The sequence below is a fragment of the Phoenix dactylifera genome, chromosome 2 (genome assembly GCF_051530095.1).
Source record: "Phoenix dactylifera cultivar Ajwa chromosome 2, Ajwa_hap1_PhDact_Kaust_v1.1, whole genome shotgun sequence".
NCBI lineage: Eukaryota > Viridiplantae > Streptophyta > Magnoliopsida > Arecales > Arecaceae > Phoenix > Phoenix dactylifera.
The window spans coordinates 44,840,580-44,864,554 of record NC_143191.1 but is presented as its reverse complement, the minus strand read 5'-3'; the positions used below and the strand labels follow the sequence as shown (position 1 = coordinate 44,864,554).

Here is a 23,975-nt window from a genome sequence, read left to right as displayed (position 1 = left end):
CCGCCCTCGTACCTCCGTCCAAGACAGACCCATCGAAATTGACCTTGAGGAAACTCGGGGGTGGGGGCTCCCGGGTGAAAAACACCATACGGGATGCTGCCGAAGCAGTATGAAAACCCTAGATGTCTCGAGTTGTTAAGGTCCCTTCGTCAGGTAAGATGTGATTGAGCTCCACCGCGTGCACACGTGCACTCTCCACCACAAGACTCGAGGACATACTGTGTTCGCCAAAGGTTCGAGCGTTCCTAGCAAGCCAAATCTGGTAGGACATGTAAATCACCCAAGCCCCCTTCTGGCGAAGTAAAGGGGACTCCGAGCATCGGTGCATGGCCCGCGGGATACCTGCCAGTCGCCAAGTCGCCCTAGCCCATGTGCACTGAAACAAGGCGTGGTCCACCATTTCATCCACACCATAATCCCTACATATCGAAGGAATCTTCAATCCTCGTCCACTAAGAACTGTTCTCGTCGGAAGCCGGTCCCAGATCACCTTCCAGAGAAACAGTGCTATCCTCGGGTGAAGTCCCAAGCGCCAGATCTAAGCACAGTATGGCCCAGGCTCGTACTGCCACCGGAGAATGCGGGAGAGGTCGCCCATCCTGACGCTGGTCCTGGTAGAGGTGCTCCAAACTCGCATGTCAGAACCTGCACACCTAGGTAACAGGAGGGATCGAACCCTCTCCGCCAGATGCCCCCCAAAAAGCTGAACCAGCCTAGTCTCGTCCCATGCAGCCCCCCAGGGATAAGGAGATCACAGTCACATAGGCCCTCCGCAGCCTCGACACTAACCATTATCGGCCAATGCTGCAAGGGGAGGGCATCTACCCATGGGTCCCCAGCCACATCAATATTGCGCCCATCGTCTATCAGCCATCTAGTATGGACCAATGCAGTAGGCAGGTACTTCGCAATCTCTCACCACTGATTAGAACATCTTTGCCCTCGGCCCAGTGCCTCAGGGCCCACCCGCCCATAGCAGGCTGCCATGGTCCGGCTCCAGATCCCCTGTGGCTCCAAAGAGAATCGGACTGCATGCTGTGCAATGAGTACCTCCTGTCTCTCCAGGAGCGACAGAACCCCAAGGCCATCCTCGGATTTTAGTCCAAATTATCCGGTTGGGACTTGAGATTTATTCAGGTCTATTTTAAAATTTTAATTTAATATTGTATTTTGAACTGTTTGATAGGTACAGAGAATTTGACGGACGAGATTAGGGTTATGTGAGCGAATCAAGGTAGGTAACCCTACACAAATCTTATTGATTTCTAATCACTATTTAATTGTAAGTATGAAATTATGAAATTGTATTTGATATGATATATTTTCTCAAAATTAGGATCGAGCATATGGTTGCATGTGATTCATAAATTTGATTAAATAGCATTCTTTCATGAATATGTGATTGGGTATAAATTATGGTTATGATATATTGCATGGAAATCATATTTGTGGCATGATCATGAATTTTATGTATAACAATGCCATTTTTCATTTTTCAATCTATTTATGAATGTATGAGTTATGAAAAAGAATAATGATTTATGAACTCTCAGGTAGCTATGTCCGCCTCTAGAAATTGGGGCTAGTCGACACCCTGAAATTAGCATCCAATGAATATGGCCCTCTACCAATGGGTTAAAGTTGGTAACGAATATGAATGAGTTACAAAACTCGTCGACTACGAATATGGCCATGTTACGGGATTATAGTGACCATAGCAGCACATCCTTTTGAGAGTAGGATTTATAAAGTATGGATAGATGGCAGCATTTTTTTTATATATGACTTGAATTATCATGTTTATGAAATTGCGTGGCTGGAGTATACATTGCTTTAGTACTAATTTAAATATATATGGTATGAAATGATTTAGTTTGCTATAACTGCTATTTTTTTTAAATGATACATTGGCATATGAATTATTATGCTTGATCCAATAAGATAGTACATGGTCACTTACTGGGCCACATAGCTTATATATCCCCTGTTGTTTTTTTTTCAGATATATAGGATGCTAAGAGCAGAAAGCCTAAAGAATTTTGAATGAAAAAATTTATTTTGGATGTATAAATTTGGAGGTATGTACTTTTGAAAAAATACTTTATGAATGAAATGACATTTTTTTTAATGAATGAGGCTTTATGTTACTGTAGGCGATAGCTTGCCGTAGCACGGCTATATCATGGGCCTAATCCGGGGTATGACATTCAGTGGTATCAGTATCCAATACCGGCCCAGATTTTCTCGTCTCTAACTCCGTGGTTGTCTGGTTGACTGCCAAGTAGTAGGAGAGCGGCACCTCCTCGCACGTACCCAGGAAAAAAAATAAAGCCGTTCCTGAGGTCCTCTGTCCATCCGATGTTTTTCTCAGATTAAAGCAACTTTGGCATTTGTTTGATAAGACCTTGTCTTTCCCTTTATTTTTGGTAAAAGCCTTGTCTTTCCCTTCGGGACCCTATCCCTGCCAGGAATAACGATAAAATCATCACCAAGATCGTAGGACTATTATTTTTCAACACTTTTTTTTTTTATGTAATATAGAACTATATATTAAGATTTTATCTAAAAATTCGAGCGTTTAGATTGATGAGTCTAAAAATATATAAGCACGGTAAGAATCCTCGGTCTGTCAGACATGGAACTATTTTTCCTGAACTATGAGCGCTGATATCTCTTGGGTTCCCTCTCAAACATACGAGGGTAACATTAAAATTAACATCTATTGGCTTAAAATTGGGGATGGAATCGCACATAACTATTTAACTCCCGACCCTCCCCATGACTATACTATAACACGAAGTCCCTGTTGACCCAAACAGAACTGTACAGTCCAAGAGGAAGGATAATCTTAATTAATTACCCCATTAATTACCCCATTTTAATTACCCCATTTATTTATGAGTGAGTGGATGAATTGCTTAGGTTCCTCCTCGGAATGAAACAAATTCCGACATTTAATATGACACGATATTCCCAACTTCAGAAGCACAAGAATTGGTCCCCAAAATATACGAGAAAAGTCATAAGCTTCCTCTTGTAGACGTCTTCTCTACTAAGCCACCTGATGAGCAGTATGTCGCCCCACCCTTGGAAAGATAATCTCCCACCTCATAAGTAAGATATCAAACTGATTTGATACCAAAACCATCTTGCACCCTTCTAGTAGGCTTGCCTGAACCTTAGAGTCGATCACTGAGTTAGAGCATGAGCGTTTAAACTGCTCTCTTCTGGAGAACCCGAAGAGCCTGCACCGAGTTGAGCTTTGATAGGAATTCCTTTCGCTTTCACCACTACCGGCTAACAAAGTAGTGCTAAATGAACCTTCTTTAACCATTAAAGAAGAAAGGTATGGAATTCTCATTTGCCACTATCTCATTATTGTCACTAATCAATGAGGCTAAACTAATGAACCCCACAGCATCTATTCCCCGGGTCATGCCTGTCGGGCCATGATGCCTTCACATCTATAAGCAAACCTGGCGCTCCTGTTCAGCTGCTACAACTCACATTGCTTATCCAGTTACAGATATTAGATGAAGACCATCATACTCTCATGGCTTCTCCTTGTCCTGTTATTCCAGTCTCCCTGGTGCTCAGCCATCAAAATGACTCTTCCAGAAGGGAGTGGACCTCATCAACTGCCACAGCTACCACAAGGCCAACGGCTTCAAGGTCAGATTGCCTCAATCTCTCACGAGCAGTTTACCTTGCATGCCATTCCACCATCTGTGCAAAACTTTACCATGCCTTTCCTTATTTTTTCCCCTTGCAAGAGATGAATTGATAAATGCTTCCTTTGTCCATGTTTTGTAGGCCCGAACAAGACCACCGAGTTGAGCGAAGTCAGGAGAGGGGGAGAGTGTGAGGACTCGGGTACTTGGAGGAAGGAGAGCCACAAAGGAGAGGGTGGTGCAGCTGGTGGTGCAGCTGCCGGGAGAAGTCCTGGCACTGCAAATTCCGATCGTGGGGCACAACATGGACATCACAGTGCTGCACCGCAGATGCAAGTGCTATATACTTCCCACCTATCCGCCAACCCTAGTATTTGGTTGATCCTTGTACTTCTTTTCTTCTATTAATTTCTCAGGGTTTACATCCATTTATCATCGAAAGTGTGGTGTTCCAAATTGCATTCTATGATGATGACTGCTGTTAGATTGCAATCTATATATAGTGATGATCATCTCATGTATCTTTCATTGTCAGTAAACAACAGAATGTACTTAATTTCATTTTCCTTGTTGATATGAACCATGTAGAAAAAATAACAGTCTAAAGAAGAGATGGGTGGCTTCTAGGTGGAAAACTTGCATAAAATTCAGACTACTTTCGTGTTCAGCAAAACAAAAACAATCAAGTAGATTGAGAGTTGGCTCTGCATTAAGCAATAACTTGGCCCCAAACTTTTTCAGCACAAGATTTCATAGATATGAGATTCGATCTTCTAATTTCTTTAACTAATGCACTCATGCATCATTAATTAGTGGAAGGAGTCATTCATGCATCTTTGGAAGCTCTTGGCTCAATAAAGCTGCAGGAAACGAAGTCAGTGATGCCCACATGTGTTATTTATTTATCTATCAAGCAGAAGTGTCCGTGGATTTTAGTTATACCAGTGGTGCTTCCGAAGGTACCCCTGAGGTCCGTTGTTTGCAGATCATATGGTGTAATTTTATGAGATAAGAACTGGTTGAATAATATGTCCAAGTGTCGAAGATTGGGGCCAGAAAATGAATAGAATGTGCTGTGCAATTTCAGGAGGAACAAACAAAAGCAAGAAGCATGTTTTGCTAATTGATAAGAAATTCCTATACCAAATATTTGTGTCTATTATTATTTATAAAACAATACATGGGCCAAACAGTGAAAGATATTTAGAACAAAGTGGATGAAGAGGAGGGGTTTCTTGGGCAACTGCAATCATCCCATGGGCATGAGACTGAAGGGAAGTCTCATACAATAAAGATGTAGCCAACAGTCATGCACAGGTTGAAATAAATGAAGTACCGTTAAGTGCTAAAGCAATGAAATGATAACGATAAAACCAGATTGTGCTTAAGCATTTACAAGATCTAATCAAACCAAGAGCAGATTCCCACCACCTTCTAGTAAAATCATCTTTTTGGTTAAAGTAAAATGACTCATAAGCAACGACTTGAAATAGTCTCATCATTACTAAGCAAGCTTTATCCTATCAAACTTTTTCTCAACTTTATGAATAGATTATGTTCCATTAAGTTTCAGAAACAGCTGATGATCGGCTCTCATACTGATAACAGTCCTTAATTATAAATTGACGTCAAATTCCAAGCCAAGACAATCTGAGAAATCAAGTGGCCCCATTATATACCTAGAGGATGAGGTCAGAATTAAAAAGAAACCTGCATTTTCTTGAAATATCAAACAGTTTGACAGACTTGGTTACAGGGGTGAATGATCATGGGTGATGAAGAAGATTTCACTTGACTCACAGAATGAAGTAAGCCCTTGCCAACTTCTAATCAACCACCAAGAACCCTCTTCTTTGACGCAAGAGATCTATGCTTTCAGCACACTTTGTATCGAAAATAGATCAAATAGTGGCAAGCATAACATACATGACTCATATCCTATCTAAAGTAATACGTTGTTCCAGAAAGATGAAAATGGATTAATTTAAGGAATTATATGCCACTAAGTAAACTTTCACTAGGTACAATATTTTGATACCTATAGGCAAGAACTCCCCTGTATCTGTACCTGTTAAACTGAAAATAGTGATTAGCAGTTCGCACAGATACAATCAGCTGATTTTAGTTTATGGTGCTGTAATTAGCCATTGTCTATTTGGATGTAATTATGGAAGAAGCTGGCGTGCTGCATCCAGACTCATCACTCACAGGAATGTGGTTATCAAGTTCAACATTAACTTTTTAGCATATAAATTTGCATTCATGATCATCTAAATGCAACACCAGTGGGTACTGTGATTGGTAAAAAGAAGCCTGAGACTCAACTATTCATGAATTAAGGTTGATGAATTGTTTATGGTTCTACTTTGGTGTGAAACATATTCTGGCATTGAAAGTGGGCAAGGAACTCAAGCTCCAAAAGACTGGATCAGTCTCGAAGCTTGTCCTAATTATTCCAATCTCTTTGGAGTTTGCCTATTGGAAGTGCCTTTGTGCCGAAGGGCGGATTTCACCGATTGTCACAACTACCATGATGCACACGGCCCCAAAGTTAGATGCTTTCATCCCACAGTAGCTAAGCAATTAGCGTTGCGAGCCATCCCTCAACTGCTACATCTCTACAATCGAGACGCTTCTTTTCTTCTAGATCCTTTTCCAGATCAAACAGCAATGAAGGATCCTTCTATTATGGCTCGGGTGTGGAGAAAGAATGGATTCTCGACGAAGACTTGCTTTCTTCCGATTTTCCTTTGAATATCCTTTGAGCCCTTGTTTCAAACTGATTTGCTTTTCCTCTTGTTTGGATTTTTTGTTTCTTTTTTGTTTCACTCTGAATGGGTCTTTTTATAGCTTAGTTTTGAAAAAACTAGCTGTTATATCCAAAAACTAGCCGTTCTGTCATGCCTGTCATTTCTGACAAAAAAGGTCCGTTGAAGCTGGAGACGTCTCGCCCATCCAGGAGTCGGCTCGGCTAAAGTCGGAGACATCTCGTATAAGTCTGAAGTCGCTCTTGCTGGGAATCCTTCTGTCGGGTTATCGATCAACTTTTCATTGGAGTCGGCTCGCATGGTTCGGAAGTCGTCTCGCATCTTCGTCCGTCGAAAACAAGTTTTCTGTCTTTGTCTGAGAGAGACGTCTCGTACTAGTGAAGAGGCGACTCACGCTTCGTCCGCGGGATAGGAGACGACTTGCGCTTGACTCGAGTCGACTTGCATTTTGCGACCGAAAATACTTCTTTCTGTCTTTTTGAGAGAGTTGACTCGCGCTTGGTGGAGACGGTTCGAAGGTGTGCCAATATTCTATACTTGTGCCGGAGTCAACTCGAACTTCCTGGGAGTCGACTCGAACTCTGAAAAATGCTTGACTGGTTCCAAAGCTTGACTCTAAGATCTATGAACCATTTCTAAGTTATTCTTTTGAAGTTGTAACATCGTTATCCTGAAGATACCTGTTTAAAACTGTTAGTCCAACAAAGAATACACTCTCAATGTTTTGGCACATCAAAACCAAGTTAGGGATTAATCAATTACTCAGCAGAAAGGATGCTTGAGCGGTTTCATATGAAAAAGGTTAAACCGATTTCCTCTCCACTTGCAAATTATTTCAAACTCACAAATAAGCAATGTCCTACAAGTGAAAGGGAGAAAGAGGAGATGCAAAAGGTTCCCTATGCTTCAGTAGTAGAAAGTTTGATGTATGTCATAGTATGTACAAGACCAGACATAGCCTATGCAATTGGTGTTGTGAGCAGATTTCTCTCAAATTCTGGCAAAGAACATTGGGTTGCAGTCAAATGGATACTTAGATACCTTAGAGGTACTTCCAAAGCTTGCTTATGCTTTGAAAATGAAAAAACTATGCTAGAGGGATTCACAGATGCAGATATGGCTGGTGATATTGATACTAAAAAGTCTACATTGGGATACATGATGACTTTTGCAGGAGGAGCTCTTTCATGGCAGTCCAAATTGTAGAAATATGTTGCTTTGTCCACTACAGAGGTTGAATATATTGCGGTGACAGAGGCTTGTAAGGAAATGTTGTGGCTAAAAAGATTCATCCAAGAATTGGGCTTGAAACAAGAAAAGTATACTATTTTTTTTAATAATCAGAGTGCCATTCATCTTAGCAAGAATCCTAGCTTTCATTTAAGATCGAACATATTGATATGAGGTATCATTAGATTCGGGATATGTTGGAAGAAAAACTTTTGCATCTAGAGAAAATCCATACCGATGAGAATGGGTCGGATATGATGATTAAAATTTTGCCTAAGAAGAAGCATGATATTTGTATGCTTAAGGTAAGCTTGGTGGAACCTCTCACATAAGGTGGGAGGGGGAGAATTGTTGGCTGAGTCCCACCTTATGTAAGGTGGGACCTAACAATTTAAGTAAAAAAAAAGAAAAGAATAAAAGGAAACAAAAAAAGGAAAAGAGGTGTTAAGGTTTATTTTCTTAGAGGATGGATGAAAAGAAAAAGAGGGCAGTCATCTTGGTAAAGTGCTTGTGGAATCCATCTTAAAGAGAAGGTGAAGATCTTATTCAAGGCATCTCAAGAGGAAGAAGAACCTTATGCAAATCTACACTCGGTGAGATTGTTCTCATTTTATTATTAGAGCCTAAACTCTTTTTCATATAAACTATTTGTTTGTGATCCAAGAAAGAGATCCTTGATGTATGTGATCCACTAGCTTAGCCTAGAGAAGATACTTTGTAAGCCCATTATTATTGATAGTGGAGGTTTGTGGTGGACTTAGATTCGGTGGTTTTTTTCCTCACATTGGAGGGTTTTCCACCTAAAAATTGTTGTCTCTTGCTTGTGGTTAGTTTTTGGTAGTTCTTGCATTAATTAATTATTGTGGTATTCTTATTCTACTCACACAAAGATAGGAAAGTTATTTATCTAGTGAGGGGTCTTTTCTAACAAAGGGAAGGATCAACCAAATGCTAAGAATGGTGGATGGAGGAACAATATATAGCACTTGCATCCAAGCTGCAGCACCACAATGTCCTGATGGTGACCAATGATGGACCTCAGATCTTGTCCCACCTGGGATTCTCCCTCCTTTGCCTCCTCCAGTACCAGCTGCCCCACCCTCTTCTTCATGGCTCGTCTTTCCTTTTAGCATCCAACTCTTCACTTTCATCCTCTCTCGTTTCAAATTTGCCCGACTCTTTTGACTTATTTAGGCCTACAGACACCTCATTGTAACTGGAAAATAGAAATGAAGCACTTGTCAAGTCTATCATGAAAAGTCTCGGAATGTGAAGTTAATAAGTCATGGTCATTGTAGAGATGTAGCAGTTGAGGGATGGCTCGCAACGCTAATTGCTTAGCTACTGTGGGATGAAAGCATCTAACCTTGGGGCTGTGTGCATCATGGTAGTTGTGACAATCGGTGAAATCCGCCCTTCGGCACAAAGGCACTTCCAATAGGCAAACTCCAAAGAGATTGGAATAATTAGGACAAGCTTCGAGACTGATCCAGTCTTTTGGAGCTTGAGTTCCTTGCCCACTTTCAATGCCAGAATATGTTTCACACCAAAGTAGAACCATAAACAATTCATCAACCTTAATTCATGAATAGTTGAGTCTCAGGCTTCTTTTTACCAATCACAGTACCCACTGGTGTTGCATTTAGATGATCATGAATGCAAATTTATATGCTAAAAAGATAATGTTGAACTTGATAACCACATTCCTGTGAGTGATGAGTCTGGATGCAGCACGCCAGCTTCTTCCATAATTACATCCAAATAGACAATGGCTAATTACAGCACCATAAACTAAAATCAGCTGATTGTATCTGTGCGAACTGCTAATCACTATTTTCAGTTTAACAGGTACAGATACAGGGGAGTTCTTGCCTATAGATATCAAAATATTGTACCTAGTGAAAGTTTACTTAGTGGCATATAATTCCTTAAATTAATCCATTTTCATCTTTCTGGAACAACGTATTACTTTAGATAGGATATGAGTCATGTATGTTATGCTTGCCACTATTTGATCTATTTTCGATACAAAGTGTGCTGAAAGCATAGATCTCTTGCGTCAAAGAAGAGGGTTCTTGGTGGTTGATTAGAAGTTGGCAAGGGCTTACTTCATTCTGTGAGTCAAGTGAAATCTTCTTCATCACCCATGATCATTCACCCCTGTAACCAAGTCTGTCAAACTGTTTAATATTTCAAGAAAATGCAGGTTTCTTTTTAATTCTGACCTCATCCTCTAGGTATATAATGGGGCCACTTGATTTCTCAGATTGTCTTGGCTTGGAATTTGACGTCAATTTATAATTAAGGACTGTTATCAGTATGAAAGCCGATCATCAGCTGTTTCTGAAACTTAATGGAACATAATCTATTCATAAAGTTGAGAAAAAGTTTGATAGGATAAAGCTTGCTTAGTAATGATGAGACTATTTCAAGTCGTTGCTTATGAGTCATTTTACTTTAACCAAAAAGATGATTTTACTAGAAGGTGGTGGGAATCTGCTCTTGGTTTGATTAGATCTTGTAAACGCTTAAGCACAATCTGGTTTTATCGTTATCATTTCATTGCTTTAGCACTTAACGGTACTTCATTTATTTCAACCTGTGCATGACTGTTGGCTACATCTTTATTGTATGAGACTTCCCTTCAGTCTCATGCCCATGGGATGATTGCAGTTGCCCAAGAAACCCCTCCTCTTCATCCACTTTGTTCTAAATATCTTTCACTGTTTGGCCCATGTATTGTTTTATAAATAATAATAGACACAAATATTTGGTATAGGAATTTCTTATCAATTAGCAAAACATGCTTCTTGCTTTTGTTTTTTCCTCCTGAAATTGCACAGGGCATTCTATTCATTTCCTGCCCCAATCTTCGACACTTGGACATATTATTCACCCAGTTCTTATTGTTAGCACGTCTCCTAATTTTAGGAGACTTGATGTGGCCCACTTGATCAAGTTTACCCACATCAAGATAAACACAACCTCGTTTAAATGGTGACTTAATCCAATCTGATTAGAGGTTATTCAGAGTTTATCTTATCAGGTGGTTTTCGTGATGGATGGAAACTAATTAGAGATAAACCTTAAAGATAAAGATTCGGGTCCCTAACCTAGCTCTATAAATAGCATGTGGATCCATCACCTAAGACACTCAAGTCCTGCATAGGTTAGAAGCTCCGGATCTTCTCTCTCTCTCTCTCCCGCATATCTCTTCCTCTTCCCTCTCCTGTGGGCGCTTGGATTAGAGGTGAGTGGTTGGTGCTTCATCAAAAATGTTTAATCTCAAAGGTGCTTAATCAACGATGGCCAGAGGTCAGTAAAAATTTATTTATTTTATTAATTATTATAACTGGAGGGGAGAAGGCGGCAGGCTGCCGTCCAAAGGAGGAGGCCGCCGCCGTCAGGGAAGAGGGGCCGCCAGTTTGGCCCCCTCTTCTCCTCCTTTCGATCAGGTGGAAGAAGATGTTTTGGATTCGGGTTTCGGACTTTGGAATCCGGCCCGAAATCCGAATCCAGTTATAATAATTAATAAAATAAATAAATTTTTACTGACCTCCGGCCATCGTTGATTAAGTACCCTTGAGATTAAACATTTTTGATTAAGCACCAACCACCCACCTCTGATCCAAGCGCCCACACGAGAGGAAAGAGGAAGAGACCTGCGGGAGAGAGAGAGAGGAGATCCGGAGCTTCTAACCTATGCAGGACTTGAGTGCCTTAGGTGATGGATCCACAGGCTATTTATAGAGTTAGGTTAGGGACCCGGATCTTTATCTTTAAGGTTTATCTCTAATTAGTTTCCATCCATCACGAAAACTATCTGATAAGATAAACTCTAAATAATCTCTAATCAGATTGGATTAAGTCACCATTTAAACGAGGTTATGTTTATCGTGATGTAGGTAAACTTGATCAAGTAGGCCACATCAAGTCTCCTAAAACTAGGAGACGTGCTAACATTCTCTCACTTGGCCCACGTAACATAAAGATGACAAAACTGTATTATGGCCATAATTAAATTTATCCAATCTTGTATCCTTTATCAACAAATACCATTACATGAATCATAGCGGTTATATCTTATTATGAAGATATTTCTTTCCATGTATTACAATGTAAGATATTTATTGATATGTACTTTATAAGATATATCCATATCTTACTGAATGACTAAATGATAGTCCCTTAGGGTCTTTTCTTTATGTATCTCTTTATGTATCAAAAAATACCATACATGACAAAAGATAAACTTTATGTGCACAACCATAGTCATGTATCAAAGCTATAAGCATTATTCACAAAATGTGAATACAAAAATGAAAAGAAAGATCATACATCAAATGAGCTAATAAGTCCCATATGATCCACATGATTTGTGTAAACTTTAGCCGGCAATGCTTTAGTCATGGGATCAGCAATCATCAGCTCAATATTGATATGTTCAATGAACACATCTCTAGATCTTACTTACTTTATCTCTCACAACCAAATACCTGCCACTTTTGTTATTCTTAAAAAAGCAAACTGCAACCGTATTATCACAATAGATCTTTATTGGTCTTGATATAGAATCAACGACCCTTAGTCCTGCTATGAAATTCCTTAGTCATATAGCCTGTGAAGTCGCTTCATAGCATGCAACAAATTCTGCTTCTATGATTGATGAAGTAGTTATAGACTTCCTTGTATCCAAACATCTAGCAAAATCTAAATTTGGATATCCGATAAACTCCAAGGAATCCGTATGTCTATAAGCAAGTTTGAAGTTCTTGGTTCCTTATAAATACTGTAGTACTTTCTTGGCAGCTTTCCAATATTTCTACCTTGGAGCTTTGGTATCTCCTCAACATTCCTACTGCAAATGCAATGACTGAACTAGTACATACTTGAACATACATCAAGCTACCAACTGCATAAGCATAAGGTATGCTTTTCATATGCTTCAGTTCCAAATTATTTTGTGGTGATTGTCTCAAACTGAATTTGTCTTCTTTGACAATGGGTGCTACTGAAGGTGAACAAAACTTCATATTAAATCTTTCTAAAACTCTTTCGATGTAGGCCCTTTGAGACAATCCCAATATTCTTCGGAATCTATCTTTATGAATCTCTATGCCAATGACATATGAGGCTTCACCCAAATCCTTCATCTCAAAGTGTTTAGAAAGAAAATCTTTAATTTCACGTAGCAAACCCAAATCATTGGTTGCAATTAAAATATCATCCACATATAGGACTAGAAAGATATATTTACTTCCACTGATCTTAAGGTATATACACTGATCAACAATGTTCTCCGTAAAACCATATGAAGTAACAATGTTGTGAAACTTAATATACCATTGGCGGGAGGCATGTTTAAGTCCATATATGGATTTCTTTAACTTGCAAACCAGGTGACTATCCTTAGATGAAAATCTTTCAGGTTGATTCATGTATATCATTTCCTCAAGATCACCATTCAAAAAGGCCGTTTTCACATCCATCTAATGTAGCTCTAAGTCAAAATGAGCTACTAATGCCATGACTATCCTAAAAGAGTCCTTCTTAGAAACTGGAGAGAAGGTCTTATGAAAAACAATTCCTTCCTTTTGAGTGAAACCTTTGGCTACAAGTCTAGCCTTATATCGTTTAACATTACTAGAGGAGATCCTTTTGGTCTTAAAGACCCATTTACAGCCAATGGCTTTTGCTCCTTGTGGTAACTCAACGAGATCCCATACTTAATTTTTAGCCATTGATTCCATCTCTTCCTTCATGGCATCATGCCATAGAGAGAAATGATCCCCTATCATGGCTTCTGAAAATGAATTAGGATCAACTTGAGGTCCAACATCAAAGTCGGATTCTTGAAGGTATATAAGGTAGTCGCTAGATATTACTGGTCTCCTTATTCTTGAGGATCGTCTTGATTCAACAAGAGGTTCCGTATGAGTTTGTTTTTCAAGGTGTGGTTGCTCTTAAGTTGGTTGTTCTTCAATTATATTTGGAACTGGATTTTGAAAAGCAACCATATTCCCAATTGATTCCCCACTTGGTTCACCAATTGGTTCCTTTATTTCCTCAAACGATATGGTTCGAGGAAGACCACTCCCACTAAACTCATGATCCTCAAAAAATTTAGCATTTCTAGCTTCAACGATTCTATGTGTGTGTGCGGGACAATAAAACTTGAATCTCTTGAAATTTTCAGCATACCCAATAAAGAAACCGCTAACCGTCCTAGGGTCTAATTTCTTCATGTGTGGATTATAAATCCTCACTTGAACTGGACAACCCCATATATGTAAATATCCTAAACTTGGTTTCCATCCTTTCCACAACTCAAAAGGAGTTTTAGGAACAGCCTTAGATGGAACCCTATTTAGTACATATACAGCGATTTTTAAAGCTTCACTCCATAGCTTGATAGGAATATTCGAATGACTAAGCATGCTCTTTACCATGTCCATCAGCGTACAATTCCTTCTTTCTGTCACACCATTTTGTTGTGGTATCCCCGGCATTGAATATTGAGCAATTATGCCCTTTTCTTTAAGGAATGTAGCAAATGGCCCAGGCTTCTGTCCAAATTCTGTGTACCTTCCATAATACTCTCTACTCCTGTCTGACCTAATAACTTTAATTTTCTTTTCGGTTTGTTTCTCTACCTCTGCTTTATATGTTTTGAAAGCATCAAGTGCCTCAGCCTTATCATATAAAGGATAGAGATATATATACCGAGTATGGTCATCAATGAATGAGATAAAATATCTTTAACCATTCAGACAAGGTGGGATAAATGGTCCACAAAGATCTGTGTGTATTATCTCTAGAGTCTCAAAACTCCTTTTGGCTCCTTTAGTGGTCTCGTTGTTTGTTTTTCTTTTATGCAATCCACACAAGTACCAAGGTCGGTAAAATCAAGAGTATTTAAACTCCTTCATTTAGTAACCTCTTTATTCTTGCTATTGAGATATGTCCCAATTGCCTATGCCATAATAACGAGGAGTTCTTCTTAATAATATTCCTCTTTATGCCAATCTTTTGGAAGAGAAAAGCCCTACATGATATGGGCAATGTGAATTATAGTACCAGAATCAATCCACTATGTATTATTATGAACATTGACAAAATTAGACTCATAACACACAGGAGATAGTAGATTATCTTTTCTTTCGAGCCACTTCCTATATTTGGTACAATCCTTCTTCATATGTCCCTTTTTTCTTGCAAAAGAAGCATGCAACGTTATTGCCTTCACGCTTGAAAGACACTAGCATTCTTCTCTTTAGAGACACCTTTTTCTTTATGAGTTTTTTCTTTTCTTTGAAATGCTAAATTAACAAGTTCAAGAGTCTCATGCTTTAATCTCTCTTTCTCTTGAACACACGTGGTCAAGAGTTCATTAATTGACCATTTTGTCTTATATGTATTATAGAAAATTTTAAAAGGATCATATTCCTTAGGAAAAGAGTTCAAAATGAAATGTACCAAAAATGACTCTGAAATCTATATCTCTAAACCTCTAAGTCAAGCAGCAATGTCACGCATCTCCATAATGTGTTTACGCACACTTTTAGAACTGCTATGACTCATGTCTGAAAGCCTTTTCATCAGGGTGCTAGCCAATGCCTTATCAGAGCTGATAAACTGATCTTCTATGGCCTTCATGAAATCCTTTGCCTTATGGCAATCAGGGATCGAACCCTTGATGCCCTTACTGATACAAGACTTAATGAGCATCAAACTTAGGCGATTAGATCGCTCCAACCGCTCATAAGAAGCCTTATCAGTTGGCGAATTTGATTCTGTGGGGACGGATGGTTCATCCACATGAAGCACCAAGTCAAGGTCCATGCCCCCCAAAGTCAACAAAATTTTATCTTTTCAGTTAGAATAATTATCATCACCCAATAATGGAACCCGAGATGATTCAGTACTCAAAAATACAGTAAGAATAACTGTAAAAACTAATAACATATTATGCTATGAAACATTTCCAAAATTAAAGTAAATTCAAACCTCCCTGTGGACAAAGGTTGCAATATGTATTGAATTTACTTAAACTTTATTAATAAGACTAGTAAATATCACGCACTAAAAATAAGAAATTTTCATTATCTATGGACATAGAAAATTCTCATTTCAGTAATGAATCCACTATCTTATCTCAATTAAGACTTAATTGCAATATTAAATACCATTTAATTCCTTAATTTTGTCTCACGACTCTGAATGTGATCCAAATTACACATCATAATAATTTAAGATGTTGTGGCTACCCTCAAATAATCATGACATTTTCTTTAAAAAACGGTATCAAAATAAAGCTTTAATAGGATAAATACCTTATATGACTTATTATAATTCATCTTAATTATCCCAAAAAATAACTTTACATGATTTACCCCTTTACAATAAAACTAATGCATTAAGTATGATAGTTAATGAACTTTAGATGTCTAGTTGAAAAATTCAAAGAATAACAGCCAGATCAGCTTCAGATCGGTGGTGGAGCACTAGGCTCACTTAAGTACCAGCCTTTCTTAGGTATGTAGGCCTTTTTGACAAGCTTTTCCTAGACACCGTTATTCAATGGATAATTTCACTAGATATCAAAGAATTCAAGATCTTTTGGCAACAAGATTTCATCATAAATATCATACTAATAACATTATTTTATCTCATTATTAACCTTGTATAATGGCTTCCCTTTGGGGTCGGGTCATTATGTATGATACAAGTGTTCAATTTCATAAGATGGTGATAAAAGACCTTTTATTGACTAAATTAAAGCATTCAAAAATTTATGGGATGCTTTGGCTCATCACCACAAATATGCAAAAATTTAATCAACTTCATGTCTTTTTCTACATAAGATGCTTTAGCTTGTCTTATGCATGTATGACCCTTGATCATGAAAATATGAACAATTTAAATAATCATGATTCATCATAAGAAAGCATCTAAATTGATTATTTATGCAATACAATTCATTGTAGGAAGCAATACATAATTATCAGTGTACTATTCTGTAACGAAACTCGAGAACAGGGACCAAATAAATATATTGGAGGACCTGTATGTAATAAAACTTATGTTGCCCAGAGATGGTCACCCAAGAGGGGGGTGAATTGGGTGTTTTAAAAAACTTTTTGCCTAATTAAAAATAAAACACACAAATATATGAACTAAAATAAAGATAAAGAGATAAGAAGAGACAACCACAAACACACGGTTTTATAGTGGTTCGGAGCCTTCACCGCTCCTACATCCACTCTCCAAAGCGCCTTTGGGAATTTCCACTATAATCCAAGATTACAGTACGGTAGTTTTGCGAGTTCACTACCCAACTCGTTGTTTTACACCGGGCTCACAACAAACCCTAAAACCCCCAATTTCTCTTAGGCTTGGGACGCCTTTCCCTTGTTCCAAGTCCCTTGACTGGAACAAGCACCACAATAAAAGAGTTTACAAAAGGAAATAAAAGCTCTGAGAAGCAAATATAACAATTATGAATAATGTAACCCGGAAGAATCCTTTTGCCGTTGGAAGCGTGGGAAATGTTGATTCTTCCGAGGTGGAGCGCGTAGGGTTGAGTGTGAGCTTCGAATCCCGAGCGCACAAGAGTGGTTGAGCTTGAAATCGCTTGGGAGACTTGAGAATACTTGATTTCCTTCCTTGAATGCACTCACTCCCTTGAGCTTTTCTTTCTAACTTCTCTCTTGAATGATCTAGCTTTTTGGTTGGTGAAGAGTTGTTGAGAACCACTTAAGAGGTCCCTTTTTATAGCCCAAAAAGCAAATATAGCCGTTAGAAACAAAAAGAGAAGGATTTGAAATTCAAACCAAACCTGAAAAGCTGTCAGTCGCGTCCCAGGCGCTCCGGGGACGTCTCCGCTACAACGAGGGACGTCTCGCCTACAGGATTTTACTTTTTATGTTGTCTGGGGTCGACTCGGCACTTTACGGGGACGTCTCGGCTTGTCTGCACTTTATGCATGGGGACGGTTCCGCTGTCTCAGGGTCGACTCCGCTGCCTTATCACCGAAAAAACCATTCTCTGGAAAACCCTGAGAGAGCCGTCTCGGCTATCTTGGGGGCGACTCGGGAACTCTCCTTTTTACCTGCGGGGACGACTCGGCGTACAGTGGGGACGTCTCGCGCATATCTCTTGAAAACTGCCTTTCTGCCGCCACTGAGAGAGTCGACTCCGCTACTGAGAGAGTCGACTCCGCTAACGCGGGGACGACTCGGCAGGTGCCGGGGACGTCTCCAAGTGTGCCAGTTCTTCCTGTTTGTGCCAGAGACGTCTCTGAAACTACCAGGAGACGTCTCGGCTGTCCCTGAACTTTTTCATTAACTCAAAATATTCTTCAATGAATTCATAAAAATTATGGGAACTTGCCTAGACATTTCTCAACAATATTCTAGATAAAACACATGAGTTCCTTAATTAAATTGTTAAGATATAATGGAATTATGCTCTAGTGTTTTGTATTCATCAAAATCCATTAGGGGGTCAACAATCTCCCCCTTTTTGATGATGACAAAACACTGAGTATATGCAAGATTTGAAATTTAAACATATACACAGTATTTGATCGGATGTACAAGTATAATATTTTGGCCTAGATACAATGTGCATCACTCAATTCAGTTCTTTCCTTGTGCATAAGATTGATCTTTATAGTTCTTAAATGATTTTGGCATATGAACTGAGTTTGAATCAAGTTAAAATGAAATATTGATGCTGAAGATAATTGAAAGCTAGATTCTTTTTGACTCCCCCTTTCTTTTCCAGAAGGGCAATTATCTTAAAATCAATATTCTTCAATTTTATCTTTCCTAATTCAACTTTGGAGTATGATTAAAAAATTTTGTATTCCATATTCAATATCCATGTCTACTCCCCCTTTCAATATCTCCATATTCAATATCTATTATAAATTTTGCATTCCATATACTATCTACTCCCCCTTTTTGTCAGCAACATGAAGGGGACAAATTATCCTTAGGTGCTTAAGACTCAATTTATAGTGGAATTCAGCATTCATTTTACTCAAGGATATTCAAGTTGTCCAAGTCATTTCTATTAATGTATTCATATCACTCCCCCTTTGTTTTGGAATTCATTTCAGACTTATCTTTTAGTTTAACATAGTTATCACAAGATGTGCTCCCCCTGTTTTATGTGCATTGTTTCTTTGTATCAAATTTGAACACTCAAGGTATGTGGTAAGATTTTTATGGCATATCATACAATCACATACACAATCACAGAAACACATACGCAGAATTGGCAATGTACACAAGGTGTTCAAAAGAGATTGTATTCATTCATATGTCATCATAAACCTTTGAAGTCAGTACATAGTCAAAAGAAGAAATCATTACAAGTATTGATTTCTAATACAAAAGGTGTTTCAAAATAGCCTAGGATTTACAAAAAGAAGATCCTACAAGATATCCATCATCGGCGACGTTGCTCATGGGGCCTACTAGATGTACTTTGTGCATAAGCCTTACAAGCTGCATCTATGAATGCATTGATGGAGTCCATGAGGGTCTTAAATTGATCTCCCTGTGACTTGTGGAAACCTGCCACAAGTGCTTCAAACTCTATGGTTGCCATTTCAATTCTCCCTCTGAGTTGGGCAACCAAGGTGCCCACGTTGCCATCTGGTTTTGTCAGCTCTTTGAGACTCTTGGAAATGCTCTTCAAGCTGTCCTTGAGCTCTAATGATCTGATGGTTTGGGTGGCACCCATACCAATTATCTCTTGTGTTGTAGCTTCAATCTGACTTCTAATATCCTTCATCTCTTGTAGAAGCCCTTCATGTGAAGCTCTGATGGGGGCCAACTCTGTGGAGATCATGGATCTCATCTCCTCCCTCATCTGCTGGCAAATGGCAGATGCTAAGGTGCGCATCTGATCTTCTGATAGGAAGGAGGGCCCACTGACTGGAGGAGGTGGTGGCATGGACGTGGAAGGTCCAGCTGAGCTGGAGGGAATATCAGGGATGTTCATGTGGCTAGGTGGAGGAGAGTGATGGTCAGACTCATGATGTGGGATTTCAGGCTCTATGGTTTGTGCTTTTCTTTTTGGAACCTTGACCCACGACCCATCTATCTTATGAAACTCCATTCTTCTCATTGTGCCCTCATTATAGTAGTCGGTGTTTCTCAAGGCCTTTGCAGGTTCATTTGTTGGAATGGGAACTGTTGCCCAGTAGATACAACCCAAGAGGGGGGGTGAATTGGGTCTTTTAAAACTTTTAAGCTACTTCTAGCACTTTTTGATTAATTATGCTAAGTTGTATATATGCGCAGTGAAAGTTAAACTTAGCGACAGTTTGATGTATAGAATGTGACTTGATTGAGTATGCTTGCAACTAAAGAATTCGCGGATAATAGTTAAGCAAGCAATTTATCTAAGTGAGTAAGTGTGTGAGTTAGATAATGACAAAAAGCATTACAAACACAGCAAACATATAGTGGTTCGGTGCACCCCAGCACCTACATCCACTCCCCAAGACTTCTTGGGAATTTCACTATAATCCTACCGATTACAGCCGGTTGTTTTACAAGCTCACAACCCAACTTGTTGTTTTACGAGCGCACAACGAACTCGGTCGGTTTTCCCAGGCTCACCGACTAGAACCACTCCGATTGTTTTCCCGGGCTCACAATCAAACCCTTACACGTTGGTTTTACCCTCGGCTCACCAACAAACCTAAACCCCGTTGGTTTTCCCTTTGGCTCACCAACAAACCTTACACCGTTGGTTTTCCCTTTGGCTCACCAACAAACCTTTACCCCTTGATTCAATCCCGTGATTGAATCAAGTTACAAGATATTATAACAAAGTTTAAGATAAATCAAAGCTTCTTAAACAAGCAAATATAACACTATAAGCAAATAGAGTAAAGTGAAGTCCTCAAACGAGTTTGGAAGATGAAGGAGCTCGACTTCTTCTTTACTTGACCCTCTTCTGATTTGGCACGAAGTGGAGGATCACTGAGGCAGCACACGGATGGAGAGGAAGCTTTGGGATTCACTTGGATGCTCTTCTTCCCTCTATTTCACTTTGAATGGCCCTTTTGTGCTTTTGGGAGATTTCCCTTGTAATCTGTTTGGAATCTCTTCCCTAAAAGTTCTCTCCCACTTCCATCCATTCTCTCCTAGCTCTCTTCTTGTTTTTATAGCTTTTGATAACGTGGAGACAAGAATATAGCCGTTAGAGCCAAAAATAGAGCCGTTGGAACCAGTCTGCAGCTCCTGACAATATGACCGTTGGGTTTGGAGTCGACTCGCGCGATCAGGAGTCGGCTCGGCTGTAGCAGGAGTCGACTCGAGCTTTTCCGGAGTCGACTCGGCAACTGTTCCAAGTTTGAATTAAAGTTGCCGTCTTGACTGGGAGTCGACTCGACTTAACCCGGAGTCGACTCGCCAACTTCTGGCGCTGACCTGGCAATTTTGGAGTCGGCTCATCCTCTGTAGTCCGTGGATCCAAATTTGAATTTTGTCCACTCGAGTCGACTCGACTGTCCTGGGAGTCGACTCGAATCTCAGAGCCCGAACTCCCGATTCTCTGTCTTTTGGCTCATCCAGTCTTGGAGTCGACTCGAACTTCCTTGGAGTCGACTCGGCTCTCAGTTTCCGAAAGTTGGTCTTCTGCCATCTTAGTGTAGCGCTGCCTTGGAGTCGACTCGAGCTGTCTGGGAGTCGACTCGAATCTCAGAGGCAGTAACTTGGTTTTTCTGTCTGTTGATGGTCGCGGAGTCTCGGAGTCGACTCGTGCAATGCGGGAGTCGACTCGAATCTCAGAGTCCCAAAAATGCTCTCTGACTTTTTCTTTGTGTTCCGCTGAGAGTCGACTCTTGCTTTCTTTGGAGTCGACCTACCAACCATCGGAGTCGACTCGCGTTCCACTGGAGTCGACTCGAATCTCAGACCCGAAAACTGCTCTCTGACTTTTCTGTCTGTGACTCCTAGGAGTCGACTCATACTTCCCCGGAGTCGACTCGGTAAACATTGGAGTCGACTCGAATTCCTCAGGAGTCGACTCGAAGACTATTCTTTCGAATTTTTCCTTTGATTTTACTCCTCCAATTTGAACCTTTTGAACTTTAAACTTGGGCCAATGAATTGTAGCTTTCTTCTAACTTTTCTTGAGAGCTTTTGGAGGCCTTCTTGTGTTCTTCCAACTTGCTATGTTCCTTGCAAAATAAATATCTTTCTCCTTGCAACATAAACATTAGTATCCATACTTCAAGGTTTTGTGATCATCAAAATCAATCTATGAATCAATCTTTGGGTCATCAGGAACCTTGAAGTGTTTAAAGATTAAGGTAAAGATCATGCCATAGGGTATACTAAACCTAGAATACCGATGACATAGGGCAATGTAATTTAGCATGAGTCTAGGAAGGTTTAGAGGGATCCCTTGTAGGATATGATGCATAATAGCTAAGTCTCGCTCCGAAACAAAATCGAAGCGACCGGTTTTGGGAAACAAGACCCGGTTGACAATACTTAAAAGTAATCTCATTTCGGCGTTTAGGTCTTGGGAGTTGATAACATCAAGAGGGCCGCAGTCCTCTTGTCCTAACAGCAGATTTAGGGCTAATTCCCTTTGGGGAAGTGAGGTTGGAGCCTCACCGTCCTTAGGGATTTGTAGGACAGTGGATAGGACATCTTCATTTACTTCCACTAATGTCCCCCGGACACATCCAGTGTACCCTTGGTCTCCTAATGCCATATTGCTAAAAAACTCTCTAACTAGGCCGGGATAGGTCGAGGTATTTAGTGTGCAAAGGTGCTCCCACCCTTGAGCTCGGAGTCTCTCTCCAATAGAGAACCCCTCATGATCTAAAAAGGAGAAATCGATGTACCTACCAGTCGTGACTGTGCGATTTGCACAGGAAATCGTCGTGGTCGGCGGAGCAACCGGAGGAGAAGGCGCGGAGGGTTCTTCCCGCCGTTCCTCACCGTCGGCCGCTACTCTAGGTCGCCTTCCACGGGTTGTTCTAGCTTTCTTTGGTGCCATGGATGCTAGGGTTTGTGATTTAGAGCAAACAGAGGCTGGGATTTAAGGTGGAGAGCAAATGGAGGCTAGGGTTTTCCGTTTTGGTCGGGAATGAGGGAGAAAGCTCGAGTCGGCTCGAGCGATTTCGACCTATTTAAAAAGCCCTCATTCGGTCCCCGAGACGTCTCCGCGACTAAGGCGAGACGTCTCCCCTTGGGGGGACGTCTCTGCGATTTGCCAGAGACGTCTCCGGCACTGAAAAATTTCAGACTGTATTCTATCTTCTCCCAATTTTGTTTAATTACCCTAATCAATATGATCTCTTTTGATAAGCTTAGAGTGAATTTGTTTGTGATCCTCCCCCTTAATGATACAACCTATAGTAATTTGATAATTTTTTTGAATTATTAATATTGAAATGAGGAATGTTTGACCAAATTTCGAATACCTATGAAATAGGTTCTGAAAATATCTCCATGAAGAGTCCAAGGGAGGGTAACCATCCTCCGGAAAGTCAAACAGTTCGTCATTTAGCTTAGATGAATTCATGTTTTCACTTATGTCTACCTTGAGGTTGATTACTAGTTTGAGTAGCAAAGTAATCCAATACAAATTCAACTCATTTGCTAGGATCATACAAGCTCAAGGCATTCCTTAAGAAATTTAATCTTTCTTTACAAAGGGGCTTTGTAAAGATATCAGCTAATTGATTTTCTGTACATACATATTCAATCATCACATCATTTTTCAGCACATGATCCCTAATAAAATGATGCCTAATCTCTATATGCTTTGACTTAGAGTGTTGGACAGGATTTTTTGTTAAATTAATTGCACTTGTATTATCACATTTAATTGGTATATTATCCATTTTGATACCGAAGTCTTCAAGTTGTTGCTTAATCCAAAGAACTTGGGCACAACAGCTTCCAGCTGCAATGTACTCAGCCTCAGCTGTGGACAAAGCAACTGAATTTTGTTTCTTGCTAAACCAAGAAACCAAATTGGCACCCAAGAATTGACATGTGCCACTTGTGCTTTTTCTGTCGAGTTTGCACCCGGCAAAATCAGCATCGGAATAAGCAATTAAGTTTATGTCAGATTGTTTAGAATACCATAAGCCTACATTAGATGTCCCTACTAGATATCTAAAAATTCTCTTAACAGCTTGCAAGTGTGATTCCTTAGGACATGCTTGGTATCTAGCACACATACAAACACTGAATAATATATCTGGTCTACTAGCAGTAAGATAAAGTAGAGAGCCTATCATACCTCTGTATAATTTGCT

General features: G+C 39.8%; 1 protein-coding gene and 1 long non-coding RNA gene across 2 annotated transcripts; one reads left to right on the top strand and one right to left on the bottom strand.

The window, feature by feature from the left end:
* The first annotated feature begins 3,365 nt into the window (after positions 1 to 3,365).
* LOC120106550 (uncharacterized) lies at positions 3,366 to 4,232 on the top strand. The gene is made up of 2 exons (XR_015975683.2): positions 3,366 to 3,672; positions 3,814 to 4,232. It is a non-coding gene; the product is annotated as an uncharacterized LOC120106550 (long non-coding RNA).
* Positions 4,233 to 15,184: 10,952 nt separating this feature from the next.
* Positions 15,185 to 15,511, bottom strand: LOC120113082 (uncharacterized). The gene has a single exon (XM_039133949.3). It carries the CDS (start codon positions 15,509 to 15,511, stop codon positions 15,185 to 15,187), a length of 327 nt encoding a protein of 108 aa, XP_038989877.3.
* Positions 15,512 to 23,975: the final 8,464 nt, after the last annotated feature.

Excerpts from the sequence above, each read along its gene's own strand:
- LOC120113082 (XM_039133949.3), bottom strand. The coding sequence starts at position 15,511 with ATGGACCTTGACTTGGTGCTTCATGTGGATGAACCATCCGTCCCCACA.